At 45.4% G+C, this 17,802-nt stretch overlaps 3 protein-coding genes across 3 annotated transcripts; 2 read left to right on the forward strand and 1 right to left on the reverse strand.

The window, feature by feature from the left end:
• Positions 1-340: 340 nt before the first annotated feature.
• LOC101777351 (oligopeptide transporter 1) lies at positions 341-3,584 on the forward strand. Its single transcript, XM_004973724.4, has 6 exons — positions 341-549; positions 747-1,195; positions 1,295-1,392; positions 1,516-2,350; positions 2,447-2,629; positions 2,742-3,584. Exons 1-6 carry the CDS (start codon positions 474-476, stop codon positions 3,369-3,371), a joined length of 2,271 nt encoding a protein of 756 aa, XP_004973781.1. The 5' UTR covers positions 341-473; the 3' UTR covers positions 3,372-3,584.
• A 397-nt stretch (positions 3,585-3,981) lies between these two features.
• LOC101776944 (heterogeneous nuclear ribonucleoprotein 1) lies at positions 3,982-7,528 on the reverse strand. The gene is made up of 6 exons (XM_004973723.2): positions 7,318-7,528; positions 7,194-7,234; positions 6,127-6,290; positions 5,447-5,552; positions 5,186-5,355; positions 3,982-4,981 (listed from the first exon to the last, which is right to left on the reverse strand). Exons 1-6 carry the CDS (start codon positions 7,395-7,397, stop codon positions 4,391-4,393), a joined length of 1,152 nt encoding a protein of 383 aa, XP_004973780.1. The 5' UTR covers positions 7,398-7,528; the 3' UTR covers positions 3,982-4,390.
• Positions 7,529-10,180: 2,652 nt separating this feature from the next.
• Positions 10,181-17,027, forward strand: LOC101777760 (C2 and GRAM domain-containing protein At1g03370). The gene is made up of 9 exons (XM_004973725.3): positions 10,181-11,287; positions 11,515-12,885; positions 13,260-13,442; positions 13,622-13,905; positions 13,988-14,104; positions 14,562-14,818; positions 15,064-15,241; positions 15,373-15,645; positions 16,365-17,027. The coding sequence occupies exons 1-9, from the start codon at positions 10,939-10,941 to the stop codon at positions 16,557-16,559; spliced, it is 3,207 nt and encodes a 1,068-aa protein (XP_004973782.1). The 5' UTR covers positions 10,181-10,938; the 3' UTR covers positions 16,560-17,027.
• The last annotated feature ends 775 nt before the right edge of the window (positions 17,028-17,802 follow it).

Raw genomic sequence — 17,802 nt, forward strand, 5'->3', positions numbered from 1 at the left:
AATTTGCCTTGCCAAAGTATGGGTCACACGCACAGTAATTGCTAGAATGGAGAGTGCAAAATAGAGAGACTGTTGTAGTGCGAAATGGAGAATTTGTTGGAGTGGATAGAGGTTGAACCTAGCTATTGGGATTTGGAGAGTGGGAAATTGATAGTTTGTCGGAACGAGCAACTCAATATGGAGAGAAATTTTTTTACCAACTTAGATAGATAGTCAAATGGAAAGACAAAAATAGATAGTCTGTTGGAGATGCTCGGCATTTCCCTTTCTAACATCACTCACGTTTAGTACTTGCGAGCATAAGGGAGGATGAAGACGACCCTTAACCTATCCATTTGTCACTTGGCAGGAGCTACTCGCTACCAACACGGCCCCTAATTGGCCCTCCCATCTTGTCGTGAGGTGCTCCATCCGCACAAGGCCTCTGCTTATAAGGGCAAAGCTTAGGTGGAAGGTTGGCGAGGAGTGCCAGAATGGAGCCTCAGCAAGTCGAGCTCAGCCACTTGGACGGCCGGGATGCCAGGCCAGGCACCAATGGTGGAAGAACTGGTGAGTTTTCTTCCCTGCCTAGTTCTTGAAAGAAACCTGACGAATTCTTTCCAGAGACCAGAGCAGGAATGCTCAGCAGTCTGAATCCTGCAAAATAATACTACCTTTTGTTCAGTCCTGAGCTTTCCTTGTTCTTCCACAACGAATACTTCGTCTTCTTTTCTCTCACTGAAGTGAAGCAAATGGTTCTTGTTTAGATTCTGCGGAGGAGGTCGACGACTGCCCAATCGAGGAGGTCCGGCTCACCGTGCCCATCACGGACAACCCGGCATTGCCGGCGCTGACGTTCAGGACATGGTTCCTGGGGCTCATCTCCTGCGCGCTGCTGGCGTTCTCCAACCAGTTCTTCGGCTACCGGCAGAACCCGCTGTACATCTCCTCCCTCTCGGTCCAGATCGTCGTGCTGCCGCTCGGCAAGCTCATGGCCGCCTGCCTCCCCAAGAAGGCCGTCAGAATCAGGGGCACCAAGTGGTCCTTCTCCCTGAACCCGGGGCCGTTCAACCTCAAGGAGCACGTCCTGATCACCATCTTCGCCAACACTGGCTCCAACTCGGTGTACGCCGTCGGCATCATCACCATCGTCAAGGCGTTCTACCACCGGGAGATCCATCCGCTCGCCGCCATGTTGCTCACTCAAACCACCCAGGTAGCATAACCAGACTGGGCATCTCCAAGTGATGGTAATTTTTCAGTTCATCTTTTCTTCTGACACTGCCTTGAGTTCATAAACTATGTTTGCTTTCAGTTGATGGGGTATGGTTGGGCGGGCCTCTTCAGGAAGTTCCTTGTGGACTCCCCCTACATGTGGTGGCCTGCAAACCTGGTGCAGGTCTCCCTCTTCAGGTCTTCACCACATCCTCTTCCCCAATCCAATTGTTTCTCTGATCAGTGATCCCCAACCTGTTCTTGAGCTGCAATAATGAAATAGCAATTCGGTTGATTGCTTCTGAATTTGACTCTTTTCAGAGCTCTGCACGAGAAGGAGAAGAGGCCGAAGGGAGGGACGACGAGGCTGCAGTTCTTCCTGACAGTGCTGATCACGAGCTTCGCCTACTACATTGTGCCCAACTACCTGTTCCCGACCATCTCCACCATCTCCCTGGTGTGCCTGGTATGGAAGAACTCGGTCACCGCGCAGCAGATCGGCTCGGGCGTGTACGGCCTCGGCGTGGGCTCCTTCGGCCTGGACTGGGCCACCGTCGCCGGGTTCCTGGGCACGCCGCTGTCGACGCCGGCGTTCGCCATCGCCAACATCATGGCCGGCTTCTTCCTCATCGTCTACGTGATCGTGCCCGTGGCCTACTGGACCGACGCGTACGGCGCCAAGCGCTTCCCCATCATCTCCTCCCACGTGTTCATGGCCAACGGCAGCCGGTACGACGTGAACAAGGTGCTCGACCCGGCGACCTTCCAGTTCAGCCAGGCCGGCTACGACGGCGCCGGCCAGATCAACCTCAGCATCTTCTTCTCCTTCACCTACGGCCTCAGCTTCGCCACGCTCGCGGCCACCCTGTCCCACGTCGCCCTCTACCACGGCAGGTCGATATGGGAGCAGACCAAGGCGACGGTGCGCGCGCAGAACGCCGGCGACGTGCACACCAGGCTGATGAAGAGGAACTACGCCGCCGTGCCGCAGTGGTGGTTCCAGGTGATGCTGGTCCTCGTGCTCGGCCTCTCCGTCTTCACCTGCGAGGGCTTCGGCCGGCAGCTGCAGCTCCCATACTGGGGCGTCCTCCTCGCCGCCGGTCTCGCCTTCTTTTTCACGCTCCCCATCGGCATCATCACCGCCACGACGAATCAGGTTCACAAATTAACTGCCTGCATTTTTTTTCACAGTTTTACTTTACCTCAGATGAATTTTTATCCTCTTTTTGACACGCTGTGGTTTCTTGAGCAGCAACCGGGTCTGAACGTTGTGACCGAGCTGATCATCGGGTACCTGTACCCGGGACGGCCGCTCGCCAACGTCGCGTTCAAGACGTACGGCTACATCAGCATGTCCCAGGCGATCATGTTCCTGCAGGACTTCAAGCTGGGCCACTACATGAAGATCCCGCCGCGCTCCATGTTCATCGTCCAGGTATGAGCAATCGACCATTCAATTCAATTCAATTCAGTCCAATTTCATTTCTCTCCGGTGAAATTCGCGAACAAATTTGACAACATTTTGATCGAACACGAACATCACGCAGCTGGTGGGGACGGTCCTGGCGTCGTCGGTGTACTTCGGCACGTCGTGGTGGCTGCTGGAGAGCGTGCCCAACATCTGCGACCCGTCGAAGCTACCGGAGGGGAGCCCCTGGACGTGCCCTGGCGACGACGTCTTCTTCAACGCGTCCATCATCTGGGGCGTGGTCGGGCCCCTGCGCATGTTCGGCCGGCTGGGCCTCTACGCCAAGATGAACTACTTCTTCCTCGCCGGTGCGCTTGCTCCGGTCCCCTTCTGGGCGCTGTCCCGGGTGTTCCCGGGGAGCGCGTGGGCGCCGTGGCTCCGGCTCGTCAACATGCCCGTGCTGCTGGGCGCCACGGGGATGATGCCGCCGGCGAGGTCCGTCAACTACCTCATGTGGGGCGCCGTGGGGCTCGCCTTCAACCACGTCGTGTACCGGAGGTACAAGGGCTGGTGGGCGCGCCACAACTACGTGCTCTCGGCGGGGCTTGACGCCGGCGTCGCCTTCATGGGCATCGTCTCCTACGCCGTGCTGCAGTCCAGGGGCGTCAACGGCGTCGACTGGTGGGGGCTGCAGGTCGACGACCACTGCGCGCTCGCCAGGTGCCCCACGGCGCCCGGAGTCCGGGCCCCGGGTTGCCCAGTTCACTAGCCGCCAGCCGGGCACTCGGCTGTCATCGGTGTCGCAGTAGTATTCTAGAATAGCTAATCCCAGTCAGAAAAAGATTAGAGAAGGAAACAACGCGTGCAAAGGCATGCTAAGTGTCCAGTTTCTGATACAGTTACCATTTGTGATCTTCTCGACAAGCAACTGTATAAACAGTCTTAGCAAAGCTAATTTGTGAAGCTAAGATCTTTTCCTTTATCAAGTTGGAGTACCGTGTCTCTGACGAAGTATCATGTACGTATTGTCCGTATGATAACTTAATCAAACATCACAGAATCGTAAAAGCAATCAACTTGCTGAAACCACATAGATTGGGTAAGAAACAATAGACTGAGCTAGACGAACTTGTTTTGTTCAGATAATCACCCAACTCGAGCACGAAGCATAACACAAGTACACAACCAATCGGTTGGAATTAAGCGAAATCCCTCTTCACCTGACCATGTGGGGTTTAGGTTCACTAGTCAGTAAAGACAATGGATGAAAGGTACCAGATATTTGCATGGACATACATAAAGAACTGGCCCGCAAAAGACATGTACTCCATCGTACAGGTTACATTATATGTATATTTCAGTTAACACCTGGGCATCAATTACTTGTGAGCACAGACAAAAAGATTAACGGTAATAACATCACGGATCACAGACATTGCCCTTCAGGTATCAAATCAAGGATGCTAAGTAATCGACACTGTTCCTCCTAACGTTTTAGACAGTTGCTAATCTGTTCCCCATGGTATGCTTACAGAGTTACCTTAAACCATCACAGTACCAGAATTCTATATAATGCCAAACGAAACCGTCAATATGACATCTAGTCTGCATCACTACATATGGGGGAAAAAGTTAAACCTCAGATGAACCAGAAAACACGTACATGACATTAAGCTGGGTTCAAAGCTTCAACGCAGCTGCATTTTCCTAGCAATGCTGGGTAGTGGGCACCCTCTAATGACAGGGAACAAGCATGCAGAGAAGATTGAGATTGGTGGGCTCTTCTTGTCATCCATATGGGTGATACCGTCCATATCCACCAGCAAAGCTCCCCTTATTCCCGTCAGGTGTGCTAGCAGATCCATAACCACCTAGAGCAGGATCATATGCCCCACCATAGGTGGCACCACCAAAGCCAGAACTACCAGGGGCACCAAAGCTCTGATCAGCATCACCACCAAAGCCAGAACTACCAGGGGCGCCAAAGCTCTCATCAGCAACAGTGCGTCTATAGCCACTCAAGTCTCCACCAGCATAAGCTCCACCAAAACCTCCTCCATATAACCCGAAGCGACTGGGATAACCAAACGAAGATGCAGCTCCATAGGCCCCTAATCCTGCATAGTAACGACCATATCCAACACCAAACTCACCCATCCCACCGTAGCTGCCGAGCCTACTAGCGCTGAAACCTGCATCGCTCCTATAAGGACCAAATCCACCACCACTGTAACTGCCATAAGCATTGGTCAATCCACCATAGTTATCAACAGAAGGGTGGTCCCTAGAGCCACTATCATATGAAGACCTAGAACTTCTACCACGCCCTGATGGAGGTGGATTTGAGGATTTCTTTGGTTCTGCTTTCTTGATCTCCACCTACAAACAAAGCAAATGACCTAAGCCCTGTCAAATAACCTATGGGGCCTTTCTATCCATTAAGCATGATGTTCCAGCAGTCATTGAGTTGAATAGAAGAGTGCATTTTATTTTTGTTGATGTTACTTCACATATTTTACACCATAAGTACACAGTGGACGGGATAACCATTTGTGACATTTCTTTAATAAACAGCAGACTCACCTTTGAACCAGCAAGATCGATCATATTTCCGTTTGCTAATAAATCATCTACAACATCCTCAGAAGCAAAAACTATAAATCCAAAGCCTCTAGAGCGTTTTGTTTCACGATCAAACATAATCTGGTGGTCTACCACAGTCCCATATCTTGCAAAGAAATTCTTGAAATCATCTGATCAAAGGAAACAAATGGAAGAACCATCAGGCAAAAATCAATGTAAAACAAAGCTGACCATCATATGCCATGCTGATGCTACCATTACCTTCAGTTAGTGCTGAGGGAAGCCCACCAACAAATATCTTTCTAGTCTTGAAATCCTTAGAGCTAGACTGCATTGCACCTTTTGGTATTGTTCTTTTAATCTCAACCTGGAGTAAACAAATGGCAGTACTACTAAGTAACTGTCAGCTGTCAATACATGGGGGATTGCAAAGGAAAATGTTGTGGATGAGGTATGGTTCACAATTGAAACATCTGACAGGAAATTGAGAGGTAAATCACATTTGTTATAGCTCCATTAAGTAACAAGAGCAAATTGACAATGATCCAAAATTGAATCAGAAATACCATTAGAAGTTTGCAAATCCATGATAGATACTGATATGCCAATTGCTTGAAGTAACAAAGCAATACAGATAAACATAGCCACAGTAGCAACAGTCGTGTTTGCTTAAATGCATTCACAACTAGATAACCAAAAAATAACAATCGTACTTAGTATGAGAAGTACTGCTAACTATTAAAAAAAACTAGGCACTTGAATCAGAAGGTGTAATTTCATTTCAACACAGCATCGTAAGCTAACACAATTGATGATATATCCAGATTTTGTAATTATCACACAATGGACCTAAATGTATACAGAGTGCAGACAAGAATTAAAAAAATAGAGCAATTCAACTACTAAATGGTGACACTGAATTACTGGAAAATAAAACTTACTGGCTTTCCATTGATGACATGAGTTTCCTCTATCACTTTATCAACAACAGCAGGGTCAGAGTATGTAATGAAGCCGAAACCCCGTGGCTGAGATGTGTGCCGATCTTTCATTATTACTGAATCAACTATTTCTCCATACTGGCCAAAATGCCTCACAAATGTAGCTGCAACAGGAAACAGCAACACAAAATCAGAAAAATGGAAACAAAGCTAAACTGAGCAGTGATGTGAATTGGTGCCACTAGGATCCTCACCGATCCTTTTTAGTTCAATTAGTACTAGTTTTCCAAAATGTGTCCTAAACCTGAGAATCTACTAATCCTAAGATTCACTAGTGTTCACACATCAAATTGCTGAACAAATGATAAGTAAAATGGAAAAAAGGCACGAATGGCAGGATATTGATGCATTCACAGTGCTAAAACATGCCCTAGTCTATAAACTGTTCCCAACGTTTAGCCCTAACCCCCTATCTCTGGCACCGCACTGATTACAAGGATAATGAGCAGAATGGTTTACAAAGTTTATATAAGCACATTTTCTTACAAATTAACAGATATTTTCATAGGATGTTTCCAATTCATAGAATTAGGCATTACATGTAAACTCATTAGCAATGGAATATAATACACCCACACAAGATCTTCATCAGACATAAATGCAGATATGGTAACAGGGTCAGTGGCAACTTAAACAGATTAGCTACCACAGTAGAGAAGCATCAAAATTCTTGTTGCCTAGGTGCATTGCGTGTAACCCTCAGTGATCACAAGTCACAACACAGCTTAGAATCCATGTACTAAACACAGACCATCACTGCAATTTTTCACACGCTATAGCTAACAAACGAGCCGAGGCACGGCATCATTGCAACACTGCAGGGAAACGCACCACACATCCCAATACCAACTGAAAACCGCCCAAGCATACCGCTTTCTCCCACACCCACAGTCCAAGAAAACCCCCAAAATTGCACAGCAGAATCGCGATCGCCGCACCCAATCCAAACGGATCACTACAAGCATAGCACCCCAAAACCACCAAAACGAAGGAATCGATCAGCCTACCATCCGTGGTGTCCCGCGGCAGCCCCCCGACGAAAATCTTCCTGCGAACCAAACGCGAACCAATCAGGCCGCTAAACCGAGATCCCGTAAGCTCTAGGGGAGAGACGGGGCCGGAAGCTCATACCCCGGGTTGCCACCGCCGTCGCCGCCGCCGCCTCCGCCTCCGCCGCCGCGCCCCCTGGTTCTCGTCTCCGCCTTCCCCATGGCGGCAGCGTTAGGGTTGCGTACGGAAGCTCGGCAGTTCGCCCTTGTGGTTTCAGGATTTCAGTCGCAGATGCCGTATGAGCTCGCGGCTAAGGAAAACAACAGTGGGCTAGCCTGCGAATTTGCATTAGCGCTTAGCGGCCCGCTCAATAAACGCACAAGGGGGGCTTTTCTACTAAGTTGGCAATTATACGAGAAATTTTTTTAAAGAAGTATACGAGAAAAACCGTCCAATAAATCAGGAGTGATGATATTGTAGGCCGTACTACTTTGATCGGCCCATTTAATAGACGCACAATATAAATTTTCTAATTCTAGTTGGTTCAATTTACCCCTAATATAATTTGTCTTTTTCTTCGGTGCACAAGTGGAATACAGGAACCTTGAGTTAATATTTTGTATCCTAAGATATGTTATAAAAATATATCATGATTTTTCGTAATATTTAATAATAAATATATTCTTGAGATACAAAAATATATGAAAAAAATGATGAAAAAATTATAATATATTTTTTAACATAGATTTTGATATCAACTACCACTTTGCAAAACCTTGAATTAAAATTCAACTTATACATAGAGAAACAAAATGACAAATTAAATTATGGGGTAAATTATACCAAATAACATAGTTTCGGGTGTAAAGCGAACCAAAAAATACTTTAGGGGTTATCTGCTATACTTGAGGAAAGTAATTTGAATTTTTCAAAAAAAAAGTGTAGTACGCTATAGTATCTCTTCTGCCAAGCGACATTAGAGCGACCAGTGGTGGACTTCGATTTTACCATTATTAGTAGTCAGGTAAAGGTGAACTACAGTCACAATCATTGGGGACGGATCTAACGGTGGGACGGCCGAAGCTCAAGCCCCTCCTACAGTTCCGGACGCAGTGGAGGCTCCCCCTCCCACCACCACCACCAACCTCACCTCACCCCACCCCAGCCCCTTGTACATGTTTAGCCATGCATGAAGGAGAGGAAGAAAAGTGAGTGAAGAAAGAAGAAAAGGACGAAGGAAACAAAGGAGAGGAGGAAGAGTGAGGAAGATGAGCCCCTCCTAACTCGTTGCGCTACATTCACCGTTGACAGTCACGATAAGCACGTTTGGTTTTTTGATGTATGTGCCCGCCAAATCCAACGTCGCCAAATATTTGGCGGAGCTTTTCGCCACCTGCCGTTTTGCCCATCTGTTGGTGATAGGCTTCAATTCAAACGTGAGTATGTGAGATTGGTCAACGCCAATTATTTTGTAGGGCAAGCAAGGGCTTCAATCCAAACGTGCCCAATATACACTGCGTGGAACATCAAGATCAAGAAGTAACAAGAGTGTTCAAGGACTGATCTCAACAGCAGCCTAACACTTTTGGTCTCATCAGTGAGGAGCTAGCATAGTACTCCCTTTGTTCTAAAATACTATTCATTTTAGCTTTTCTACCTACATAATTTTAACTATGCAATGTCTACATGTTTATAAAAAGTTACGTATCTATAAAAGTCAAAACAAATAGTAATTTGGGACTTTTACTATGCAATGTCTACATATTTATAAAAAGTTATGTAACTAGAAAAGTTAAAACGAATAGTAATTTAGAATTTAGAATATAGGGAGTAATATTCTTCGTCAATCACATAGGAGCAATCTAAGCGTCATTTAGTTATTCATGCCATCACAACCTAGTTACAAAGCTGCTTAGCAGTACTTGCTCTGCACTCTTTTAAAAAGCTTTTCTTAGATATGTTAATCATTATGCACTATTGCCATCAATCAAGGTAGATGGACGGCTGCGGGTCAAACACATAGATCGACTAAGGGGTGCTTGGATGCAAGATGCTAAATTTTAGCAGTGTCACATCGGATGTTCGGATGCTAATTAGGAGGACTAAACATGAGCTAATTATAAAACTAATTGCAGAACCCCTGTGCTAATTCGTGAGACAAATCTATTAAGCCTAATTAATCCATCATTAGCAAATAGTTACTGTAGCACCATATTATCAAATCATGAACTAATTAGACTTAATAGATCCGTCTTATGAATTAGACTCCATCTGTGCAGTTAGTTTTATAATTAACCTATGTTTAATACTCATAATTAACATATAAACATTTGATATGACAGGTGAGGTATCCAAACGGGACCTAATCAAATCTCCGCGACGCAGCAACAACAATTATCCACACTAATCACACCTCCTTGCCCTGCATAGGAAGCTTCGTCCTTGGAGGAGTTGGTAGACCACTCGCAGCATAAACTAACAGACAACTTAATTGAGAATGTTGGACGTGACAGTTCCCGTAAACAATGCATTCTACATGTCAATGGAGTGCGAACGTACGATGCCGAAACATCATTTGACAGATGCGTTTGCACAAAAAAAAGAAGGGGAGCAATGAAGGAGACATCATTCTCCATGTCAACGCAGGTAGTTTTGCCGGCTACTCCAGATTTTGGTTTGGTTCTTGCCAGATACGGGGGGACAAGATTTGTCTCTCGTGCGCACCCAAATGAAGCAGGCCTCCTCTCAGTGGCACTTAGAAAAAAAAAAAAGAACCAGCATCTAACAAAACAAGTCCAGATCTGGTCAGAAAATACCAAAACTTATTCACAAATGTTTTCAGAACCTGCCAAGATTTTGTAACTGAAGTTTTGGCACTTGCAGACTTGCAGTCATCGGACAAAACACAGCTTTCGTCGCAGTCTTTGCAGAAATCATTGCAGAAAACCTGACGAAATTCCTCCAAAAAGTTGCGCAGCTTCAAAAGCGAGGCGACGGCGACCCGCAACGCAACCGCGGGGAAGGGACGGGGGGACTCGGCTCGCTGGACACGAGAGAGGGGAGAAGAGGAGAAGAGACAACGCCAGGCGCCGAATCGAGTCAGGGAAAGGCGAAGGCTCCCGGCTAGTCTAATCGCGAACTCGATGCGATTGCCTTCCCTCCTAGCTCCCCTGCCTGCCTCGCTCTCCACTCCGCCGCTCCTCTCTCTGTGTGTACTGTGTGGTGCGTGTGTCGTGGACGAAATCTCGCGTCCATGTGGGAGCTTTTGACTTGATCCAACCAAGAACGCGCCTTTCAGCCGTAAAATACTAGCGGTCCTACCAGTTTCGAAGTCTGGTCGCGGTTTACTTTGCTTCCATCATTTGCTTTCCCATTTCGCGTGCGCCTCGGCTTACCCATTCTTGCTTCCGTCGGCTTGGTGCGTGTAAATCCGATCCGCTTGTGTCTCTATATCATTGGGCCGTCTGAAGCTGAATTTGGAGCTGGCAATGTCCAGGGAAGAAAGGAGTATTTGATCCGACTTCCGTGGGAGTTCTTGCTGCTGTTCCGGTGCTGGGATTGGGCGGATTGGAGAGCGGCTGGTATCCTGTCGATTTCTTCGGGGAAGCTACTGTTGTTATGAATTTCTGATGCGGAGTTTCGCTTAGGATTTGGGAAGGAGGGATCTTTGATCGATTTCTGCACTTCTCTTGGTGATTCCTGTTCTTCTCGACTTGGGGATTTCTGCCAAGGGGTGTTTCCTGGCTCAGTTGAGCAGCAGAGATGAGGCTGACTGTTCGTGTGATCGAGGCCCGCAACCTGCGGGCCATGGATTCGAACGGGTTCAGCGATCCGTACGTGAAGCTGCAGCTCGGGAAGCAGCGGTTCAAGACCAAGGTGATCAAGATGAACCTGAACCCGACTTGGGATCAGGAGTTCAGCTTCCTTGTCGGCGATGTCAGAGATGTGCTCAAGCTTGATGTCTATGACGAAGACATCCTCCAGATGGATGACTTCCTGGGGCAGCTGAGGGTGCCATTAGAGGATGTTCTGGCAGCGGAGGACTTATCGCTTGGTACCCAATGGTACCAGCTTCTTCCGAAGGGCAAAACCAACAAGGCGGTCGATTGTGGTAATTGATGAACATTCATCTAGTTTTGTTGCTCGTTTTTTTTATTGGTTATGTTCAGTCATGCATCTTTCTTTGTTCATGTGAATTCACTTTCTGAATTTGCATCATTTTACTGGTTACTTAGGACAACTTGCTGTCAAGTAAGATCTAGCACATGAAGTGTAGTTGATGTTGTTATTCGATAAAAGTCATCATCACTTCGTTTTTCATTTGTTTTCACCTTGCAGGGGAGATTTGTGTCTCAATATATTTAGAATCAGCCGGAGCCACACGGTCATGGTCTGATGATCTTTCAGCTGAATTAACTGATATAGAGAGAGACTACTCATTGTCAAGCCAAAGCACAGCTCCATCTATTGCATTAGCTTATAGAGAAACTGAAACTTGTAAAGAAGATAGTATCAATGAATATTCTGATGGGTCTGAAATCCCTGCAGAGGATAAATGTAGTGAAGTTACTGACAGAAATCAAGCTGCTGCACAGGACAGGTCAAAAGAAAATTCTAATGCAGCTTTGAATGGAGCTGAAACTTCTAGTTCTAAAACTGATAAGCCATCATTTGTCGATCGTGTCTGCCAAATATTTGGTAAAAAAAATGGCGATGTGGTGCCAACCTCCTCTGAAATCTCCGAGGCTTCAGAACAAGTTCAAGAGGAACCAAGAGGATATGAGATTCCGGTAAGCCAAGATGATAAGACGTGCCCAGAGGCTCCATTCAGTGAACTACTGAAATCTCTCGAATCACGGCATGAAGGAGTCGAGATGCCTGTAAATCTACCAGGAATTCTTGTTAACCAGTCATATCTTGCCTCGCCTAGTGATCTGAATAACCTTCTCTTCTCACCAGATTCAGATTTTAAACAAACAATGATTGAGCTTCAAGGTTGTACTGATTTCAAAACTGAACCCTGGAGGCTTGATAATGATGGGGAGTCCTTGAAGAGAGTGGTAACTTACACAACGGCACCATCGAAATTGGTTAAAGCCGTTCGAGCAACCGAGGAGCAATCTTATTTGAAGGCTGATGGAAAAGAGTATGCAGTTTTGTTGAGTGTAAGCACCCCTGATGTTCCCTGTGGTACTTATTTTCGGACAGAAATTCTTTTCCGAATCATGCCAGGCCCTGAACTTGATTCTCAGCAACAGACGTCACATTTGGTAATTTCTTGGCGCATGAATTTTCTTCAGAGTACTATGATCAAAAGTATGATTGAAAATGGTGCAAGGCAAGGCTTGGAGCAAAACTATTCACAGTTTTCGGATTTACTATCACAAAAGATAAAGCCTATTGATGTAGAAGGTTCTGGATCTGACAAAGAACAGGTGTTAGCTTCTTTGCAAGGGGGCCAGGAATCTGATTGGAAGATAGCATTTCTCTACTTCTGCAACTTTGGTGTCTTATCCTCCCTTTTTGTGTCTATTTACATTGTTCTGCATGTTTTGCGAGTGAATTCAAGTTCTGTTCAAGGCCTTGAGTTCCCAGGATTAGATCTGCCAGATTCGCTGAGTGAAATTATCATGGGTGGGCTGTTGTTTCTTCAAGTACAGAACATACTTAAGAAAATTACATGCTTTGTTCAAGCAAGAGGACAAAAAGGTAAAAAAAAAATTCTCTCACCTTCCATAACATCTCATGTTATCTCTAGCACGAAAAATCAGAATAAGGTTTTGAAACTTTTAGTAGGAAGAAGTTCAGGTACACTTGAGTTTAGCTTGAAATTTGGTGTAAACAAAACAATGACACTCAACTTATCTGACACCAGCTTGTTCTTAAGACTAGCGTTTAAGGAATCATAAAACTTCAGTTGTTACAGCTTTTTCTCAATAAGTTTATGGAACTAGCCGCAATAGCTTGATTTTCTTGGAAGAAAGACTACAACCTTATGACGTTCATGTCTTGTAGTATGCTTTTGGATCTTATATGCATGAATGTGATTTATGCCTATTTTGTCAATATTTTTCCTCATTTAGGTGGTGATCATGGCGTGAAAGCACAAGGTGATGGATGGTTGTTAACGGTTGCTTTAATTGAGGGAATCAAATTGGCTCCAGTCGATGCTACTGGTTTCTCCGATCCTTATGTGGTATTTACTTGCAATGGCAAAACAAAAACAAGTTCAATCAAGTTCCAGACACTGGAACCTCAGTGGAACGGTATGCATTTTCTGGGTCTGTTTCTGGTTTCTTCTTAAACCCTGTCATCTTCTACCATAACTGTGTATCAGAAGGAAATTTTAATTTGAACTGCACTATTTTTAGTAGCATAGAAGCATTATGTGTTTTGTTGTATGTCATGCAACAGGCAACTAAACCTATTTCACTAAATCTTGCAGAAATATTTGAATTTGACGCCATGGATGATCCACCATCAGTGATGAGTGTACATGTGTATGATTTTGATGGACCATTCGATGAAGTTACGTCCCTTGGACATGCAGAAATTAACTTTGTAAAATCAAACTTGTCAGCGTTAGCTGATGTATGGGTTCCTCTTAAAGGTAACTTGGCCCAGTCTTGGCAGTCCAAGTTGCATCTGAGGGTTTTCCTGAACAACTCAAAGGGGACTGGCATGGTCACTGAGTATCTGAGTAAAATGGAGAAGGAGGTTGGTAAGAAGGTGAGAACTTTCATTCCTTTCTGCTATGGAGTATACTGTTAGTGCATGATGTTCCCAATCTGATTTGAGTTACTGTTACCAGATGACATTGAGGTCTCCTCGGACCAATACTGCATTCCAGGAGCTCTTCTCTCTGCCAGCAGAAGAATTTCTCATCAGCAGTTTTACCTGTTACTTGAGGAGGAAATTGCCTACACAGGTAATCTTTTGATTTTTCTCATAAATACTTATATTTCATAATATACATTGTATATTATTTCGCAATCGTTTTCCCTATGGAAGAATGCTGAGGGATGGTATTTCCAAAAGTCTTTGTGTGCGCACATTTTCTGTAGTATGAAAGATGAATAGCTAATTTATACATTTATTTTGAAAAGTAGTGCAAATTTCAGGAACATTTTCTTGCAATTACATCATTTGTGATTTCAAGATAGAAACCAACTGAAGATGTAAGCCAGCAGTGCCTTGTAAATTGATTTTATTATTTTATTTCATATCGTTCCTTCCATGCTATGTGAGTTAAATGTTTATATGTATTTTATTGCTTTTGTTTGATTTATTGGATTAACTAACTGGGTTCCTGTGTCCCCAATGGTTCTGAATAGCTCGATACTGGTCCAGTCAATTAACAAGGACTCTTCTACTTTTAACTTCAGGGTCATCTTTTCTTATCTCCAAGAACAATTGGGTTTTATTCAAGCATGTTTGGGAGGAAAACAAAATTTTACTTTTTATGGGAGGATATTGAAGACATACAAGGAATACCCCAATCAATATCATCATGGAGTCCATCCGTTGTAATAACTCTTCACAGAGGTAGAGGCATGGATGCAAAGCATGGTGCAAAGAGCGTGGACAATGGAAAGCTTAAGTTCTGCCTCCAGTCTTTTGCATCATTTAGCGTGGCCCATAGGTAAAATGTCCAAATTCTTAAGCATTTGGAATATGTTCCATATAGCTCTTATAAATCAAACTCTCTAATAATCTTTGTTAAAATTAACTGCCTGTTTAAATCATCAAGTATTCTGGCCTGTGTTTTTGCCCTGATCCACAGTGCCTCGATTCTTGAAATATCTTTCGCATGATTTATAGGTTCTCACCAGAATAAATATGGTCTGTTGCCCTCATACAATAATAAATAAAGTTTGTGCTTTACAGGACAATAATGGCATTATGGAAAGCAAGATCTCTGAGCACGGAGCTTAAAGTACAGCTTGCTGAAGAACAGTCCCAAAATAACACCCTTCAGAGCGAGGATAGTGGGATTTTTGTTGGTATCGAGGATGCCAAGGGCCTTCAGATGACTGAAGTTTTCTCCTCAACCATTTCAACCAATGTAAGTTCAGTTAACTTATACTAACCATGGCAAATCTGAATATACACCTGCGCCTCTGCAAGTTTATTGACTACTTATATTCTGGTCCATCACAAGAAAGTTGAAATTGACATACATGTGTCTCTTGCCAGATGGCCTCACTTATGGAGGTGTTCGAAGGAGGTCCTTTGGAAATGAAGGTAATGGAGAAAGTTGGATGTCAGAAATACTCAGCTACACAATGGGAATCAGATAAACCCAATGAGTATCAACGACAAATTCATTATAAGTTTAGCAAGAAGCTGTCTCCCGTTGGAGGAGAAGTGACAGGAACACAGCAGAAATCTCCTATGCCCAATAAGAAAGGATGGATTATTGAAGAGGTGATGGAGCTTCAAGGAGTCCTTCTCGGCGACTTCTTTACGGTTTGTATACATACTTGAATCTTCTGTTCCTTGGCATTCTGGTTGGAATTTGCATGCTCCCGTTATTGTGTTTGAAAAGTCCCTCCTTTCTTGTGCTTTGGATTATGACAGATTGTCTGCTTCCGTATATCACCTGGGAAGTGTAGTTGACCAGAACAAAAGGTTGAATTGGTAGTAGTACAATCTAACTGTAACACCATCTAGAGAAATTCAATTCTAGAAAAAAAATTTCTTCTTATTGAGAAACTGGCCAAGCTTTATTTTTACCTAGATGTTCTTTATGCCAAACTGTGTTACTGTAATAGAAACACATCATTTAAACCAGCTTGTCAAAATCTATGATTTTTTAACGAAAAGTCAAAGTCTCTGTTAAATGGAGTATTTTTTAGCTTATAAGTTTATCATTAAAAAAAATACCAGCCATTGTCAGAGGGGAATCGCAAACTTTATCTTTGATTCCTCAGAGATAAGAAAATATGAAAGACAATTGCTTCATTGCAAGGTAATATCGATTTGAGTACACCCTTGTCAATTGGTCAATGGCATGATATTCCGTGATCCTGTGCTGTAACATAGTCAAGGGGTAGCTATGTGGAGACAAAAATCAGCAGCAGATCCTTTCTAATCATATGAAAGATCAAACTCGCTTTTCTGATTCTCTTCACATTAGCAGAATAAACACAGTATGTTTGACCTGCTCTCCTCTCTTGCGTTTGCAGCTTCATATAAAGTACCAAATTGAGGACCTTGCACCTAAGCAAAGGGCAAGCAGTGTTCAAGTTTCCCTCGGAATCGAGTGGTCAAAGTCCACCAGGCATCAGAAGCGAATTGAGAAGAACGTTCTTTCCAGTTCATCCGCTCGCCTGAAAGAGATGTTCAACCTGGCATCAAGGGAGCTCTCACATGCCAGATAGGACCACCCTTGATCTCTCACCATCCCTGTCCCTGTGCATAATACTGATCAGTGACTGAACATTTCCTAACACTGGCATGGCCTGTACATACATTGCTTGGCTGAAGATTACACCCAGACAGCAACATTGCTTGGCTGAAGATACGCCCAGACAGCAACTGATTCTGATTGTTGTGTTGGAAGAATAATGCGGACCACTACGGTCAAAATTTTGGTGAACCTATGGTGACCATCCTCCACCAGTTTTGTTGTACCTGGTCAAATGTAGCTGAAATCTGCAGAGGTTGCAGAACTTGGATACCACACAAAGGTCTACCATATACCAGCATAAAGCATGAACTTGGGATAGGATAGCTCAATAGACAGTAGCCTGTTATCAAAAAAAGAAAGACAGTAGCTGAATGTCTGGCTTGCAAGTTCTCTCTGTTGTATTGCCCCAGAACCAGATAACTCTGATTCTTTGGCCACTTGTTGAACAGTACAAATCCGAGAATAAAGTGATGGAACAATAAAGCAGTGAAAGTTTACAGCCTTCGAAGGCAGGAAGTCGGCGTCGCCCGTTGTGCACTTTTGTCATGGCGCCAGTTCAGTACAGTACATCAGAACAGGTAGCGATGAGCCGATGACGACGGCGAAGGCCGCCCGCCGCCGAGTGAGATATTATCCGGCCGAACGAGACGTGACACCGAACAGACAACAGAGCCCCCGCGCCCCGGCCAGCCTGAAGTGAAGCCCTGCTGAAAGGGACCCGGCACAGCGCAGGTCTTATCCAACCCGAGCGACGCGAAGCTGGACTCCTCCATGTCTCCCTCCCGACGGCAAAGCAAATCCAGGGGCCGAGAACCCCGGGACGTCGCTGGAGCGGTGGTGCCTGCGCCTGCCTTGCCATTGATGGCCTCCAAGAAAAACCGGTGGCATGCTCGGCTGCTTCCTATCCATCCATATCGGCGCGATCCGCCCGGGCCGGCGGCCACGACCAGCGCTCAAATCAGGGCCGTCCGTCTTCCGGGCCAACGGCCTGTTTCGTCGTCTCCCTTGCGTGATCTGGGCCGCGCACCGGAGATAACACGCGCACGCGATGCGGGGGGAGTTGCCGGTGGCGGACGCCGCCGCCGGGGTTGGGGGAGGTGGTGGGCCCCGGCGGACGGGCGAGCGCGCACGCACCCCCATGTGACCCGCCATAAAACTATGCGAGCGCCCGGGGTGCCTTTCAGCGGCTTGTCTGCCCCCCCGGCCGGTTCCCC

This window comes from Setaria italica, chromosome VI (genome assembly GCF_000263155.2).
Source record: "Setaria italica strain Yugu1 chromosome VI, Setaria_italica_v2.0, whole genome shotgun sequence".
NCBI lineage: Eukaryota > Viridiplantae > Streptophyta > Magnoliopsida > Poales > Poaceae > Setaria > Setaria italica.

Coding starts and splice junctions, on each gene's coding strand:
- LOC101777760 (XM_004973725.3), top strand. CDS start 10,939: ATGAGGCTGACTGTTCGTGTGATCGAGGCCCGCAACCTGCGGGCCATG. Junction 13,906..13,987: donor AGAAGGAGGTTGGTAAGAAG/GTGAGAACTTTC, acceptor TACTGTTACCAG/ATGACATTGAGGTCTCCTCG. Junction 14,819..15,063: donor TCATTTAGCGTGGCCCATAG/GTAAAATGTCCA, acceptor TGTGCTTTACAG/GACAATAATGGCATTATGGA.
- LOC101777351 (XM_004973724.4), top strand. CDS start 474: ATGGAGCCTCAGCAAGTCGAGCTCAGCCACTTGGACGGCCGGGATGCC. Junction 1,393..1,515: donor GTGCAGGTCTCCCTCTTCAG/GTCTTCACCACA, acceptor GACTCTTTTCAG/AGCTCTGCACGAGAAGGAGA. Junction 2,630..2,741: donor GCTCCATGTTCATCGTCCAG/GTATGAGCAATC, acceptor AACATCACGCAG/CTGGTGGGGACGGTCCTGGC.
- LOC101776944 (XM_004973723.2), bottom strand. CDS start 7,397: ATGGGGAAGGCGGAGACGAGAACCAGGGGGCGCGGCGGCGGAGGCGGA. Junction 7,235..7,317: donor GACGGCGGTGGCAACCCGGG/GTATGAGCTTCC, acceptor TTTGGTTCGCAG/GAAGATTTTCGTCGGGGGGC. Junction 6,291..7,193: donor GCCGCGGGACACCACGGATG/GTAGGCTGATCG, acceptor TTCCTGTTGCAG/CTACATTTGTGAGGCATTTT.